The 15,502-nt window shown below is 43.5% G+C and overlaps 1 protein-coding gene across 4 annotated transcripts; it reads left to right on the top strand.

Annotated features, from left to right (window-relative positions):
- The first annotated feature begins 2,574 nt into the window (after positions 1 to 2,574).
- Positions 2,575 to 12,045, top strand: MTRES1 (mitochondrial transcription rescue factor 1). Of its 4 annotated transcripts, none has more exons than XM_012182688.3 (4): positions 2,575 to 2,658; positions 5,609 to 6,090; positions 7,591 to 7,663; positions 11,534 to 12,045. In XM_012182688.3, the coding sequence occupies exons 2-4, from the start codon at positions 5,621 to 5,623 to the stop codon at positions 11,711 to 11,713; spliced, it is 723 nt and encodes a 240-aa protein (XP_012038078.2). In that variant the 5' UTR covers positions 2,575 to 2,658; positions 5,609 to 5,620; the 3' UTR covers positions 11,714 to 12,045. The 4 variants fall into 4 exon arrangements, with proteins under 4 accessions (XP_012038078.2, XP_042109289.1, XP_042109287.1 ...); XM_042253355.1 differs by having other exon boundaries at positions 2,575 to 2,788; positions 5,613 to 6,090; XM_042253353.1 differs by having other exon boundaries at positions 2,575 to 2,788.
- The last annotated feature ends 3,457 nt before the right edge of the window (positions 12,046 to 15,502 follow it).

The following is a 15,502-nucleotide window of genomic DNA, read 5'->3' as shown; positions in this document are numbered from 1 at the left end:
TTTTCTCAAGGCCAGCGACTAAGTTGATTTTATGTAATCCAACAGCACTGTATTCTTTTATCTCCTTCCAAAATCATGCATAATAACACAGCAATTTTCTCAGTTGATAATAATACTGATTAACTCCTATTACTGGCAGATTTAACAATGTATTTGTAGTCTTTTACAAATAACTTAAACTAGTAAATGTAGCTGTGTATCACCTGCGTAAAATGCCAACAGCATAATCTGAATTTGTTAGGGGAAGCACACTAACTGACCGCCTACCCTGGCCAGGCACCACAGTAACTATTTGTATGAGTTGTTTTAGGACAGGCGGTCCCACTAAGGAACACAGAAGGAATAAGCCACCACCAACCAGAAGACTTTGGGAAAGGTCGAAAGGAGACACTACCTCCCATAATCCTTCTTGCTGGCATCCTCTTGGCTGAACAATGTACGCACCTCTAGGAAGGGCTCTGAGTCAGAATGATTGGTCAAAGACAACATGGAAAATAACCCTATCACCATAAAACCTGAGACTGCAAGCCATGTGGCAGAGCAGTTCTCCTGGGTTCCCTTACCCTACTGCTCTCTGCCCAGGTGCCCCTTTCCAATAAAATCTTTGGTCTGTCAGTTTGCGTGTCTCCTTGGACAATTCATTTCCAAGTGTTAGACAACGGCCCACTCTTGGGCCCTGGAAGGGGTCCCCCTTCCTGCAACAAATTCATATAATATATGAAGTTTTATCACTTCCGCACCAGATATAATTTGTAACTGCCTTTGCTTACTGCACAAATGCAACCAAGCAGGTTATAAATTCTGGGGAGTATGTGCATTTTTCTGGAAACAACATTTATAACTCTCAAAGATGTTCAAAAGGGTTGGTGATTCCAGAAAACTCAAGGCTCACAGTATTTTTAAAAGCTGTCTTCCCAGAAATAAACCCACACACTAAAGGCAAATTAATCTATGACAAAGGACCTAAGAATACACAGTGGAGAAAAGAGAGTCTCTTCCATAAGTGTGCTATGAAAACTGGACAGCTACATGAAAAAGAATGCAATTAGAACATTCTCTTATACCATATGCAGTAATACTCAAAATGGATTAAATCCTAAATGTAAGACTGGATACCATAAAATTCCTAGAGGAAAACACAGGCAGAACACTGTTTGACATACTTCACAGCAATTTTTTTTGGATCCTTCTTCCAAAACAAAGGAAATAAAAAGCAAAAATAAATGAATGGGACCTAATTAAACTGAAAAGCTTTTGCACAAATGGTACTGTTAAATGGAAGAAAAATTTTACAAATGATATAACTAAGAAGGGGTTAATATCCAACATATATAAACAGTTCATTCAACTTGACATCAAAAATACAAACAACCTGATTTTAAAATGGAGCAGAACTAAACAGACATTTTTACAAAGAAGAAATGTAGATTGCCAGCAAGCACATGAAAATATGCTCAACATAGCTAATCACCAGAGAAATGCAAATTAAAACGACAATGAAATACCATCAGAGACATGTCAAAATGGCTATCATCAGAAAGAACACAAATAACAAACAACGGTGAGGACTGGAGAAAGGGAAATCCTTGTACACAGCTGGTGGGGATGTAAACTGATGCAGCCACTGTGGAAAACAGTATGGCAGGTTCTCAAAAAAACTAAAAATAGAACCACCATGTGCCCCAGCAATTCTGCTCCTGGGTATATTTTTAAACAAAACAAAACACTAATTCAGCAGAAGAATGGGTAAAGAAGATGTGATGCAAGGACAATGGAAAACTACTCAGCTGCAAAAAAGAATGAAAATTTGCCATTTACCACAACATGGATGATTTGGAGGGCATTATGCTAAGTGAAATAAGTCAGAGGAAGGCAATTACTGTATATCACTTATATGTGGAATCTAAAAAATACAACCAGGGAATATAATAAAAAGGCTGACTCACACATACAGAAAACAAACTAGCAGGATAACAGTAGAGAAAGGGAAGGGGGAGGGGCAATATAGAAATACAGGATTAAGACACACAAACTACTCACTTTAAAATAAACTACAAGAATATTTTATAAAACAGGAAGAATGCAGCAAATGAGTATAAGCTTTAAAAATTGTGAATCACTATTTTGTATACCAATAATTTATGTAGTATAACGTATCAGGCTTCCCTGGTGGCTCAGAGGATAAAGCGTCTGCCTGCAATGCAGGAGACCCGGGTTCGACCCCTGGGTTGGGAAGATCCCCTGGAGAAGGAAATGGCAAACCACTCCAGTATTCTTGCCTGGAGAATCCCATGGACAGAGGAGCCTGGCGGGCTACAGCCCACGGGGTCGCAATAAAAAATAAATTACTTATCTAAAAAAAAAAAAACAAAACTCTTCAACCACGTGGAATCAATCACCCGGAGGTGGCTTCCGGTTCAGCTCACAGCAAATCTGTCCTCCAGGCCGCCCACACTCCCCACGCAGTCCTCCTAGACACGACTTGCAGCAGAGGTCGCTGCGTCGCCATCACCGCGCCCCTGAGCCTCGCCCAGCCCGCTCTCAACGCGCCGGCGCCGACGGAAGGGGCGGGGCAAAGACAGGGCGGGGGCTGGAGGCGGGCGGTCGGCAAGGCGGCTGGGAGGGGGGCGGGGAGGGAGGAGCAGCGCTGACGTACAGGTAACTGCGCCCCTGCCGGGCCAGCGGTGACCCAAGCCCGCGCCCCCCTCTGTTGCTTCATCGCGCGCACGTGGGAAGTACAGGAGCGGCGAGCTCCTCTTCCTTGGCTGCGCTCCCGCCAGGGCTCCGCGTGAGTGTCTCGCGTCCTGCCCCGGCCCGGCCAGCTCGGGACGCCCCGTGGACCCGGGGGGCCAAAGCTATCCGCTCCTGGGTCTGGCTGCTCCTGCTGGCTGCAGACGCAGACTGCAAGCTCGAGGACTCTGGTGTCCAGTTTCCCTTGACCTTGAGAACCTGCGAAGGTGCGCAGCCCGAAGGGGTAGGGAGGGAGCGAGGGGAACATGACCTTGTCTCAGCAGTTTGTCAGCCTCTGAGCCAAGAGATTTTTAGTTTCAATTGACCTAAAAGCAGTTCAATCAGGTTCTCCATTCGGAATAGTTAACAGGCTCAGGAACATGGAGCGATTCCAAGTGTCCCGCGGGTTCAGGACAGCGTCGCCTCTGCATTCCAGTCGTTGCTTTTCTTACAGACTTTGGTTAGTTCACAGATTTTATATCTCGCCTGAAGATCTCAGTCAAAACCACTTTCAGGCTTCCTGCCGCGACCATCCCTTTATGGCCACGCTGTCGCGCCAAAGAAATCTTTTAAAAAGCAATACTGCCGTATACTTCCCTACCTAAGGTCTTTCTATAACTCTCACGCTCTCTGGATAAGTCCACGCTTTGATATGGAAGGCTCCTGGAGATCTAACCTCTTATCCTTCAACCCAATCTCATCTTTGCTCTTCATTCTAATGCATAGATTCTTTTGCTATGCTTTCACTTCACAGTATTTAATCAAGCACTTACCACGTGCCAGGCACTATTCTGGGCACTTGGGCTTGAGCAGAGGAAAAAAGCACCGGTAACAGGTTATATTCTACTAGCAGAGTCATTGGCACCCCACTCCAGTACTCTTGCCTGGAAAATCCCATGGACGGAGGAGCCTGGTGGGCTGCAGTCCATGGGGTCGCTAAGAGTTGGACACACTGAGCGACTTCACTTTCAGTTCACTTTCATGCATTGGAGAAGGAAATGGCAACCCACTCCAGTGTTCTTGCCTGGAGAATCCCAGGGACGGGGGAGCCTGGTGGGCTGCTGTCTCTGGGGTTGCACAGAGTCGGACACGACTGAAGCAACTTAGCAGCAGCAGCAGTAGCAGAGTCATTAAAAAACACACACACACACACACAGAAAACCAGTAAATTATATAACATGATAGCAGATAATGCTATGATGGAAGAAAGTAGAACAGGGGAGATTGGGAGGACAAGATACCTGTTAAATGGAGCTGGAATGAGTAGACTTCACTGAGTTAAAAATGAGTTATCCCTGCAGATAACCTGGACTAAGGGTGTAGTAGGGCACCTGCAACAAAGGAGTCTACCCAGAAGTTTGTCTGTTGTGTACTAGTATCTTCAGGAAGGAGCTGAGTAAGCAAGGGTGAGAGAGGCGGGAGATGAGGTCAGAGAGGAAATGGAGGGGCCAGATCACACAGGGCCTACAGGGCAAGGGAGGGAGTTTGTTTTTCAGTGCTTTTGTAGGATTGTGAGGGAAGGAGAGACATGATACAAATTCCTTTTTAAAAGAGTCAATCTGACTGACTGCTGTATGGAGAACAGACTGTGATGGAGCCTTGGTAGTCACTCTGATGATAGATGGAGGCCTGAATCTGTGCTAACAGTGGTAATGGTGAAAGGGAAACCAAACGTTTTGGAGATAAGCCAACATGATTTCCTGACATAATGGATTTGAGTAGGGGGGAAAGAGTCAAGAGTGACTGGAAGCTTTCCTTCTCAGGAACTAGAAGGGTGGAGTTACTATTAACGGAGATGGGGATGGCTGCAGCTAGAGCAGATTTGGGGTTGGAGATATATCAGCGTTTGTTTCAGGGCCAATTAAGAATGAAGTCCCTGTTATGCATCCAAATGGATATGTCGAATAGGCAGTCAGATACTATGTCAGGATCCCCAAGACCACCTCTAGGTTCACTGATTTCACTGGGAAGACTCAACAGGACTCAGCTATGGGTCATGGCTATGATTTACAACAGCAAAATGATACAACATGCAAGGTTCAAGATGCCTGGGACAAAGTCTAGAAGAAACGGGGTGCAGTCTTCCAAGAGGCCTCTCGCAGTGGCGCATACAGGACATGGGGTGTGACAGCACCTCAGTGCCTCAGGGAACAATTACCTAGTTAGTGGGTCTCAGGCCCTTTCTTTCTCTGCTAGCTAATGAATCCATTAGCAAAAAGATGTGAAAGGGGTAGAATGCAGATCTGTACAATTTGCTCATTCCTAGCTCTGATTTGCTGCAGTTGGAGGTTGAAAGTTTAGAGACTTACTCTGGGTTTTATAAAGTGATGATCTGGTATCCTTGGCAAAGTCCATTATTGTAAGCTTGTAATGTATGTCAGTAGACAGTGTTTCTTGTTCTGAGATTTTTTTTTTTTTCCTAAAATAAATCAATAAGGGTGTTCCCTGGTTGCCTAGTGGTTAGGATTCTGGACTCTTCACTGCTGGGGCTCAGGTTTAATCCCTGGTTGGGGAACTGAGATCCTGCAAGCTGCACGACATAGCCAAAGGCAGGCGGGGGGGCGGGGGGGCTGGTGAAGCACTGAGCAGTCAGTACCCAAGCTAATTTGGGGGAGTGAGAAGAGTGGAACCTGTTTTCACGTGTATTAGCATCCAGTTTGACCTTCATGACCGTCCTATGAGGTCAGTACATTAAGTACAGCCGGAAGACTCACCAGGTACAGTGTGCATGGCCTTGGTTCATGAGGACCAACATGGCCTTTTGTAGGAGGGAACATGGTACAGTATCAGCTGTAACGTGTTCACAGTGTGTATGGTTTATGTAGTTAGAATGCCAAGATACCACACTTGTGAACTAAAACTGAATTGTCTGTTTCAGGTAGTATGTGCCATGGCTATGACTAGTGTCAGACTGCCCGGCAGCGTTTTAAGAAAGCCAGATGCCTGGATTGGACTCTGCAGAGCACTGCGAGGGACACCTTCACATAAAGGCTGTGCTTCCTGGAATCGATACTTGTATTTGTCTAGTGCCAAGTTAAATGCATCAAATTATAAAACACTCTGCCATAACAGTTTCTCACTGAGGCTCCCAGGGCTTCTAATATCTCCAGAATATATTTTTCCATTTTCCGTAAGACTCAAAAGTAATATAAGCTCTAAAAAATCCACTAAAAAGACTCTACAAAAAGTGGAAGATGAAGGGGACTCTGATGAAGAGAGGGACCATAATGAGATGAGTGAGCTGGAAGAGGAGCCCGAGGACAACCCCAGTGAGGTCAAAGACTATAAAGACCTGGACAAAGTAGTACAGTCTTTCCGGTATGACGTTATCCTGAAGACGGGCCTAGATATCGGAAGGAAGTAAGTGTGTGCGTTTTCATACAAAATCACTTGTCTTGGTTGTTTTAAAGCAGCATTACCAATCACATGGCTCATATTACAGTGAAGGGTAACCACAGATGTGGAAGAAGCTTACAGGAACCTGGTCCAATTATTTCATCCCATAAGTGAAAAAACGAATTCCCAAAGAAGTCAAATGACTGCCTGCAAATCCCATGTGCTGTATTTCCTTGACTCTAAAACCTAATCAACTGTAAGATGAACCACTGATGTAAAAACAGCTTCCTGAGGAAAAAAGGAATCACCATGTTAGATGTATATAGCAAGCACAGAATGCATCTGGGTTTCACAAATGCTACGTGAGATGGTATATCTTAGAAGCAGCATAATGTGGTGGTTAAAACTGCAGGCTTTGTATCCAGACTACTGAGGCTTTAATCCTGGCTCTCTGTGACCTTGGACAAGTTACTTAAAATCTCTGTGCCGTTCCCTCATCTGTAAAATAAGGGTAATAGAACTGGCTTTAGAAGGTGGTGGCTAGGATTAAGTCAGTCAGTCTATCTTTCTATAGCATTTACAACAATGTGTGGCACATGGGTTCTCAATTTTTGTTAGCTATGATGATGAAAATACTATGTGTGTTCATATATATAGTGTATGGAGATATTAAGCATAACCTTCAAGGTTTCTTTAATCTCATTGTTTCTTTGCTAGACCTATTACATAATAGTGATCTTTACTGTTCATTCATTCCTTTAGCAATCATTGTGTGCATACTGCATGCAAAGTAAGAACTGCCCTAGGAATAAGAAATTAAGATTCCTTTGTCTAATTTGTCCCTTTATGTCCTAATTTAATGGCATAGTTTGATTTTTTAATCCATGAAACTTAAAGACTCATAAAGATGACTCTGAGCCCACAGGCACCCTCATCAGGACTTGAATGTTCTCTAAAATCTGGCAGGCTCATTAAGGGCCTCCCTGTCTCTCACAGTAGCAGCTAGTACTGTTATTAGGAAAACCCCCAACATCAATCACCAGGAGTCTGTATCTGCCTTGGTCTAGTCGCCCCACTGATTAAATTGAGAGGTCAGCAGTGGCTGGATTGGCATTTCCCCAGCCTCAGTGCAGATCAGCAGAGGGTTTCTTAACAGCCTCACCACAGGTGTGGTAACTGGCTTCTCTCTCAGAGCACGTGAGGGGAAGGTAGCACCCACTCATTCTGACTGTCATGGGTCACAGGAGCTATCACCCACGTGAAGTCCCCGCAGAGCGCTGCTTACCTGCGCTCTAGCAGGTCTTTGCAGCAGCCGCATCTACTCAGCAGTGCCGTTTGGTCTCCCTGTTTAGATTCCTATGGGAGCAGTTGACTTTCACTTTCCCAATGCCCAGAATGGAGATTTTGTGGGGAGGCCGGTCACTGTCAGAGAAAGGATTATTAATAGCCAGTATTTTTCTCAAAATTATATAATTGTTTTGAATATATTTCTATTTTAAAGCACTTTGACTTTTTTTTTTTAAGCAAAGTGGAAGATGCATTCTACAAAGGTGAACTCAGGCTGAATGGGGAAAAACTATGGAAGAAAAGCAGAACGGTAAGATACTATGACAACCAAATATTTTTGTGTGTTGTTCTGTACTCAGTTAACGCCTTCCCCAGTCTCCCCTGGGGCTCCTTCCTTCGGGCATCAGTGGCTCCTCAGGTATGTCTGTCTTACCACCTCTGAGGTCTCCCTCAGGCCTAGCCACACAGCTTCAGTCACACAGACCACTTGCTGTTTGTAGCCATAATGACTTTGAGATGAAGCTTCCTCTTTTTCTTTAAAATTTTAAGACAAGTCACTATCAGAACTGGAAAAAATCTATTAATTAAACTTCTTAATTTATTAATGTTAGCCCCTATGAAATCATAATAATCAGGCCAAAAAGAAAAGTTTGATCCATGTAGAGGTTTCTTTGGCCTGCTGTAACCTGAGCAGATGTGCGATTCTGTTCAGCTCAGCAGAAGTTACACTGCTCTGTGTGCAGAGCAGCCATCAAAAAGTTTCTGTATTTCCTGATAGCTCTGTTGATACTGTTGTTTTGTGACAGAATTATTCATAAGTGTTACAAGAAAATGAATTTCTAGTATCTGGTGTTATAATTAATGATATATATATTCTTATAAAAATGTATTTTTGTAAAAATAAGTTACATACATCTAGAATTAAAATATTAATACTAGTAGTATTTATCCTTGGAGAGGGCAATGGCCACCCACTCCAGGACTCTTGCCTGGAAAACCCCATGGACAGAGGGGCCTTGTAGGCTGCAGTCCATGGGGTCGCTAGGAGTCGGACACGACTGAGTGACTTCACTTTCACTTTTCACTTTCATGCTTTGGAAGAGGAAATGGCAACCCACTCCAGTGTTCTTGCCTGGAGAATCCCAGGGACGGGGGAGCCTGGTAGGCTGCCGTCTATGGGGTTGCACAGAGTCAGACACGACTGAAGCGACTTAGCAGCAGCAGCAGCAGCAGTATTTATCTTTGAGTGGGCATTGTGAGTTATTTGTTCATGTGTTTTATTTTCTGAATTTTTTATGAGTATGTTTCAGTTTCATAATTGGGAAAAATAATAATGATAGTAAAAGTTAACAAGACAGTTTAAAAAAGTATATGGCAGAGCCCCTTAAAAACTGTGGCAGACACTGACCCTTGAGGCATTGGCAGACAGACTCTAACTCCTAGTCAGTGTCCAGGGAATAAATGTTCCAGCGGAGTTAGACACACTTTTGAAGGTTTTCATTTTAGCTTCTCTTGTATTTCAAAGCGACTCCGGGATCGGAGAATGTGAGCTGCATCCCATTCCTCTGGGACATGGGAGGGTGTGAGCCATCCGCTGTGGGCCTAGGTGAGCACGGAGGCTGTCTTCAGAGGCCCTGCCTGTGCTCAGCGTGGTTCTTGCAGCTGGGTGGACTGAAGAGGGGATCCCCAGTGCTTGTCTTGGCCACCAAGTCTCAAGACCCCTGTCCCTTTGAAGGCACCCGCCTGGCAGGTTCAGACTGCGGGTGTCAGCCCTTGCTCTGTGAGCTGCAGGAAGTCAGGCACTCCAGACAGGCATCTGGACATCAAGTCCTTCTTGTCCCTTAATTGCTTTTTCCTGTGTAGCCCAGCCCCCTCTCACCAGCCGCAGTGTTCCAAACACAAGACCTGTTCTTGGTGCAGGATGCCTCTGCCAGGGCCTCATTTGCAGATACCACAGATCTATTTTTTCTCCCTCTGCTTTGAGATATTGTTAACTACAGTCTAATTGCTGCTTCTTCATTCTGCCTTGGGTGTTCTATTGTCTTGGCTGCCTTCCAGATTTCTCCTGAGGGTCAGCAAAGGAAGGGCCCAGCATTAACACACGGCTGCCTTGTTTCTAGGAGGCCTGGTAGCCATAGTAACTGCAGCTAAGGGGAGATTGGAAATGTAGATACTTGGAACAGCCCCTAATCCCAGCCAGTTTTGCTTTGTGTCTACTGTGCCGTCTCCCACAGTTGAAGGGAATGAAGAACACCTCCCCTTCCGTGGCCTGCTCCGTGGGGCTTGTGCCCAGCTGCTAAGGATACATATGGGTTGATTTTTCCCTGTATATCCTTTTATGCCTTTTACATCTTGTATCATATGAATTAATGTATTCCTTTATTTAAAAAGGAATTTTAATGACACAGAGTTATGCCAAAAAAGGTAAAGCAGAGTTTCCAAGCCTTGTATTTCTGAACATTGATTTTAAGTGCCTATATAGGTTGGCCACATGGTCATGTTTTAAAAATTGAACCCCGCAGAACTTCAGGAGAACTGACTCTCCTCTGCCCCTGCATCTGGCCCAGATGATGCCCTCATACCCACAAAGAGAAGCAGTCATCATGCCTCGCTGTGGTGTTAGTCTCTCTGCTTCTCAGCCCAGAGGAGAGAAAGTTAATGGTTTAAAATCAGCCCTTTGAGTTTTGGGCTTCCCGAATCCACCTGCAGTGCAGGAGACCCCAGTTTGATTCCTGGGTCGGGTATTCTTGGGCTTCCCTTGTGGCTCAGCTGGTAAAGAATCCACCTGCAACGCAGGAGACCTGGTTCAATCCCTGCGTTGGGAAGATCCCCTGGAGAAGGGAAAGGCTACCCACTCCAGTATTCTTGCCTGGAGAATTCCATGGACTGTATAGTGCGAAGAGTTTGACATGACTGAGTGACTTTCACTTCACTTGTGAGTTTTACATCCAGCTGCCAGGATTGACCAGTATGGCGTCGTAGTGAGCAGGTGTGCATTCCCACGCTGTTGACTGAGTATTGGGCCTATGGATGTCTTGAATGGGTTGCTTGCCTTAGTGAAGTACAGATATTCCAACAGCATGAAGTTAGGACTGCCTTAGGGAGTATTCATTGGAAAATGCAGTAAAAAGCATTTGGCACGATGGCTTCTTAAACAGAAGCCCCCAAGCAACCTTTTAAACGGGTACCTATGCCCACTTAAGAGTCCGTGGCCCACACATGAGGGTCCCTCTCTGTCTTCCTGCCCTGCCTCTTCAACCCTGCGCCCATCCCTGGCTTGGAAGCAGTGGTGAGTGGTCTGAGATGGCCTCTGGTCACCCTGGAGTGTGTTGTAGTAGAAGCCACATATCACACCTGGGTCAGTTTAGCCCCTTCCTGAGTTGCTGGGCAGATCCCCTGGGATACTGAGCTGCCAGGACCCGGTGTCTGTCTTGGGCTGTTTGCACCCTGGCAGCACTAATGTGACTGCCCCCCAGGGCATGTCCTGCACTTTCTCAAGCCAGAGCTCCTGTCTGGATAAAAATGGGTTTGATCTCAGCCCTTTTAACCCAGGTCAGCATCCTCTTTTCTGGGGCATTCCATCCTTGTTCGTGGAGTCCTATCGCTTCCTGATGATGTGTCAGTCCTGGGGCTAGCCAGTACTGGAAAGCAGTTTCTTTATTTCCATTTCTTTAAGAGATACAGCTGTTGTTGCACTGTGATGAATTTCTAACAAATTATGCCCTGTATGCAATGATGTAGCTTATCTGGGTTGAAATCAATGAATGTGTTATACTGAAAATTGTCTTCCCAGTGCCTGTAGTAATTACTGTGCTCATACTCTCTAAGATTATGTCCCACTTCCTTTGTTTTTTGCCATTGTTACCAAAATAAATGCTTCCATTCAAGTGTTTCCTAAAGTCATGCAATAGGGATGAAAACCAGAGCCACACAGGACCCATCCTCAAGCAGCTAGCTGTCTCAGCCTGAAGGAGGGACACTGATCCCTGTTGAGCCACATGGGTTTGAGGCACCTTCCCAGAGAGGGAGGCCCTTTCACCTGGAGGCACTAAGATAAGTGACTGTTTCAAAGGAGCATCTGCCCCCAGGGAGTGGTTCTCTGGGGAAAACTCAAAGTAGAGATGTTTGCATTGGCCTGCATTTCTCAAAATGATAGCTCTGTTTTCTTTTTAATTTTCAGGTGAAAGTGGGAGATACGTTGGATCTTCTTATTGGAGAGGATAAAGAAGCAGAAACAGAGACAGTGATGAGGGTTATCCTGAAAAAAGTGCTGGAGGAGAAGACCAGCAATGAGAAGTACAGAGTGGCATTACGACGGTGGAAGAAGTTACAGTTGCCTAAAAAGAGCATGCTCAAATAAATGGATTGCTTTTCAGTGACAAAGATGCTTTCTAGTGGTGCAGGAAGGGGCCAGGTTCAAAAGAAGATGTTTTTATTAAAATAAAGTTCTCCCACCATTTGTAGAAGATGCTGAGCAGTTTCAAATCAGGATCCGCATTGTGGCTCTTGAAGACGCTTCCCTTGGACTGGATTTCCCTCTCAGGCTTGATTTATTCGCTTTTTGACCTCATGAGCAAGAGTGAGATTTGTAATGAATGAACTGAACTCAAAGACAGTTTACATGGTCAGCCCACTGTTTCCCAGGTTAAAAGCCTCGGGAGGCAGAGTAAAATAAACTGACCTTGTTCTTAGTGTCTTTATTTCAGTTTTTTCCCGTCGACTAGCTTCCCTGGGTTCGGGCTTAAGGCAAAACCAAGCTGAGTCCAGATCGCCTTCCTCTCCTTAGAGCAGCAGCACTGGACAACCCCTTTCTCCATTGATCTTTCTCACTTACCAGCGTGTTGGCCTTAGTTCCCTTCAGTTTGTCTCCAGAGGTCTAGATAGTAAAGTTGTTCCAACTAATTCCAAATGGTATATTTCGGGCCCATTTAAAATTAACTGTTTAGGTCAAGGGTTTGACAGACGAAGGCAGCCACAAGCCTTTTGTCTGACACACAAGCACGGCTTATACATTTTTAGAGTTTTTTTTTTTTTTTTTTTAAAAGAGAGAGAGGGAAACATATAGAGACCTTATGTAGCCCACAAAGCCTAAAATATTTACATTGACTCCTTGCAGAAAGAATGTAATGACCCCTTCTGGTTTAAGCTGATGGTGTACTTTTCAGCTGAAAGTAGGAAATACACAGATTTTTTTATCAGTGAAGAGAATAAAGCATCAGAGGCCAATTATTTTAATTGTCAAGACAGTGTTGTAAAAGGGACTGAAAAAACAGCAGTCATAGAAAGGACACACATAATACACATCATCTAAGGGCAGCTGCAGAAATAAACTGGTTTGCAGGTTCTCAGGAGCAGTTTCCTAGCACTGGAAGGGTCGGCTCAAATAGGAGACTTGTTAGACTATGTCATGTAAAAAGACTTCGCTGGGGTCCTCTTATCAGCCCTGCAGAAATGCTTGAGAATTCAGGTTAACTGACAGGAAACTTCTATAGCCCAAAGTAGTGTGATGTTTGGGCCCGTGAGTCTGGTAGCCTTATCAGCTCAGATTTCAGAAAACTCAGGAAAAATGGATTTTTATTTGAAAGCTTAAATAAACTCCCAGGAAGAAATAATACTCTGCAGTATAACAAAAGGAATTTTCCTATTTTACCATTTGTTAGTTACGCTTTTCCATCAGTAAAAATAATTAGTACAATTAATTTCAACATGAGTTAGAGTTTTAATTTAGGAGATTATAGTAATGACCATGATTCTCTTCACCTCCCTGTGCCTTTCTTCCACTCTTTCCCACCCTCTCTCCCTCTCTTTTTTTTTTTTTTTTTGTTGGGAGGAAGGTGGAAGTGGAGTAGAAAAGGATAGCTTTATTGCTTTGCCAGACAAAGAGGGGCATAGTAGGCTAATGCCCTCTAAACCAAATGTCCCAACTTGAGGAAGATAATGACAAGTTTTATAGTAAAACTGTCTCTTGATTGCTCTTTGGAAAGTAATAGAAAGCTGAAGATCTCTTGCATGGTGAGGGTCAGCGTGACCTAGTGATATGTCAGGGGTCCTGGTTTTTAGGCCCTTGCCCATACCAAGTTGGGTTACCTTGGTCATACTCTGGCCTTAACCTCTCTTGAGCTTCAGCTTCCTCACAGGTCAGAAGGGGATTGGCATACTAATTTCCTTACCTTGTCGAGTCTTCTAAAGAGGAAGAAAGTTAAAATGTGTTGTGTGAGACCGGATGAGCTGACAGTATTAATAGCTAGAAAGCAGCAAGGGCCATTTGAAAGGTTTTTTTCACTCTGTTGGTAATTAAGTCCTTCAGCTTAGCTGGTGGGATTTGACCCATTCCAGGCTTCTCTGTTTTTGAAAATCAAAATAAGAAAAAAGACGTCTGGTGGTAGAGAATGTTGATTTGGTCATAGCAAGTGTCAAAAACTGATCTCTCATAGTCCTCTATAGCACAAGGGACTTGGAACATATTTATGAAACAGCAGAAACAAAAGCAATTCATAAAGATTTATGGAACTCTTGCAGCCCACTCTAAGATAGCTGCTTCATAATGCCAACTTGGCAAGGCCTCCTCTGAAAATGTGACCAACATGATGAAAAGATATGGATGTTTCTAATGCAGTGCATCTCAACCCAATGTGATTCTGCCCCCTGGGGACATCTGGCAATGCCTGGAGATATTTTTGTCTGTCACAACTGAGGGGGTAGGATGGGTATCTAGTGGGTAGAGACCAGTGCTACTAAATATCCTATAGCGTACAGATAGTCTCCAGACCTCAAATGTCAATGGTGCTGAGGCTGAGATATCCTGCTCTAATGAGGTGACAAGGAAGAATTTTTACTCCAATAGATCTGGCTTTCACAGCCATCAGAAAAAAAAATAATAATAATAAAAGGTACTCCAAATCAGAAGGGAAGAGGTAAAATTGTCACTATATGCAGATGACATGATACTCTATAGAATACCCTAACACTTCAAACATACAACTGATAAATGAATTCAACAAGGCAGTAGTGAAGTTAAAATATACCCTCACACCATACACAAAAATAGAATGGTTTAAAGACTTGAATATAAGACATGTAAGACACCATAGAACTCCTAGAAGAGAGTATAGGCAAAACATTCTCTGACATAATCATACCAATGTTTTCTCAATAGAAATAAAAGCAAGAATAAAAGGGACCTAATCAAACTTATAAGCTTTTGCAAACTTACAAGCAAAGGAATCCATAAAATGAAAAGACAACCTCCAGAATGGGAGACAATATTTGCAAATGATATGACTGACAAGGGCTTAATTCTCAAACAGCTCATACAACTCAATAAAAAAACATTCAGCCAAAAAATGGGCAGAAGACCTAAACAGGTATTCCTCCAAAGACACAGACGGTCAACTGGCATGTGAAGAGATGCTCAAAACTGCTAGTTATTAGGGAAATGCAAATCAAAACTACAATGGGATACCACCTCACACAGGTCAGAACGGCTATCATCAAAAAGACTACAAGTTACAAATGCTGGAGAGGGTGTGGAGAGATGGAAACCCTCCAACACTGTTGGTGGAAATGTAAATTGGTACAGCTGCTATGGAAAACAGTATAGAGGTTCCTTAAAAAACTAAAAATAGAGTTACCATATGATCCAGCAATCCCACTCCTGGGGATATATCCAGAAAAGACAACTAATTTGGAAAGATACATGGACCCCTAAGTTCAAAGCAGCACTATTTACAATAGCCAATCCATGGAAACAACAACTCAAGTGCCTATCAACAGATGAACAAATAAAGAGGTGGTATATATAAAAAAAGAATAGAATATTGCTGTTTGCAGCAACATGGATGGACCTAGAGATTATCATACTACATGAAGAGAAAAATACTATATAATTTATATGTGGAATCTAAGAAATAATACAAATGAACTCATTTACAAAACAGAAACAGACTCACAGATATAGAAAACAAACTTATGGTTACCGAAGAGGGGAATAAATGAAGAGTATGGGATTAACAGATATGCTCTACTATATACAAAATAACAAGGATTTACTGAATAGCACAGGAAATATATTCAGTATCTTGTATAATGGGAAAGAACCTGAAAAAGTGTGTGTATGTGTTTGTGTATACACACGTATATAGATCCCAAT

This window comes from Ovis aries, chromosome 8 (assembly GCF_016772045.2).
Source record: "Ovis aries strain OAR_USU_Benz2616 breed Rambouillet chromosome 8, ARS-UI_Ramb_v3.0, whole genome shotgun sequence".
Lineage (NCBI taxonomy): Eukaryota > Metazoa > Chordata > Mammalia > Artiodactyla > Bovidae > Ovis > Ovis aries.
This window is presented reverse-complemented; position numbering and strand designations above follow the sequence as displayed.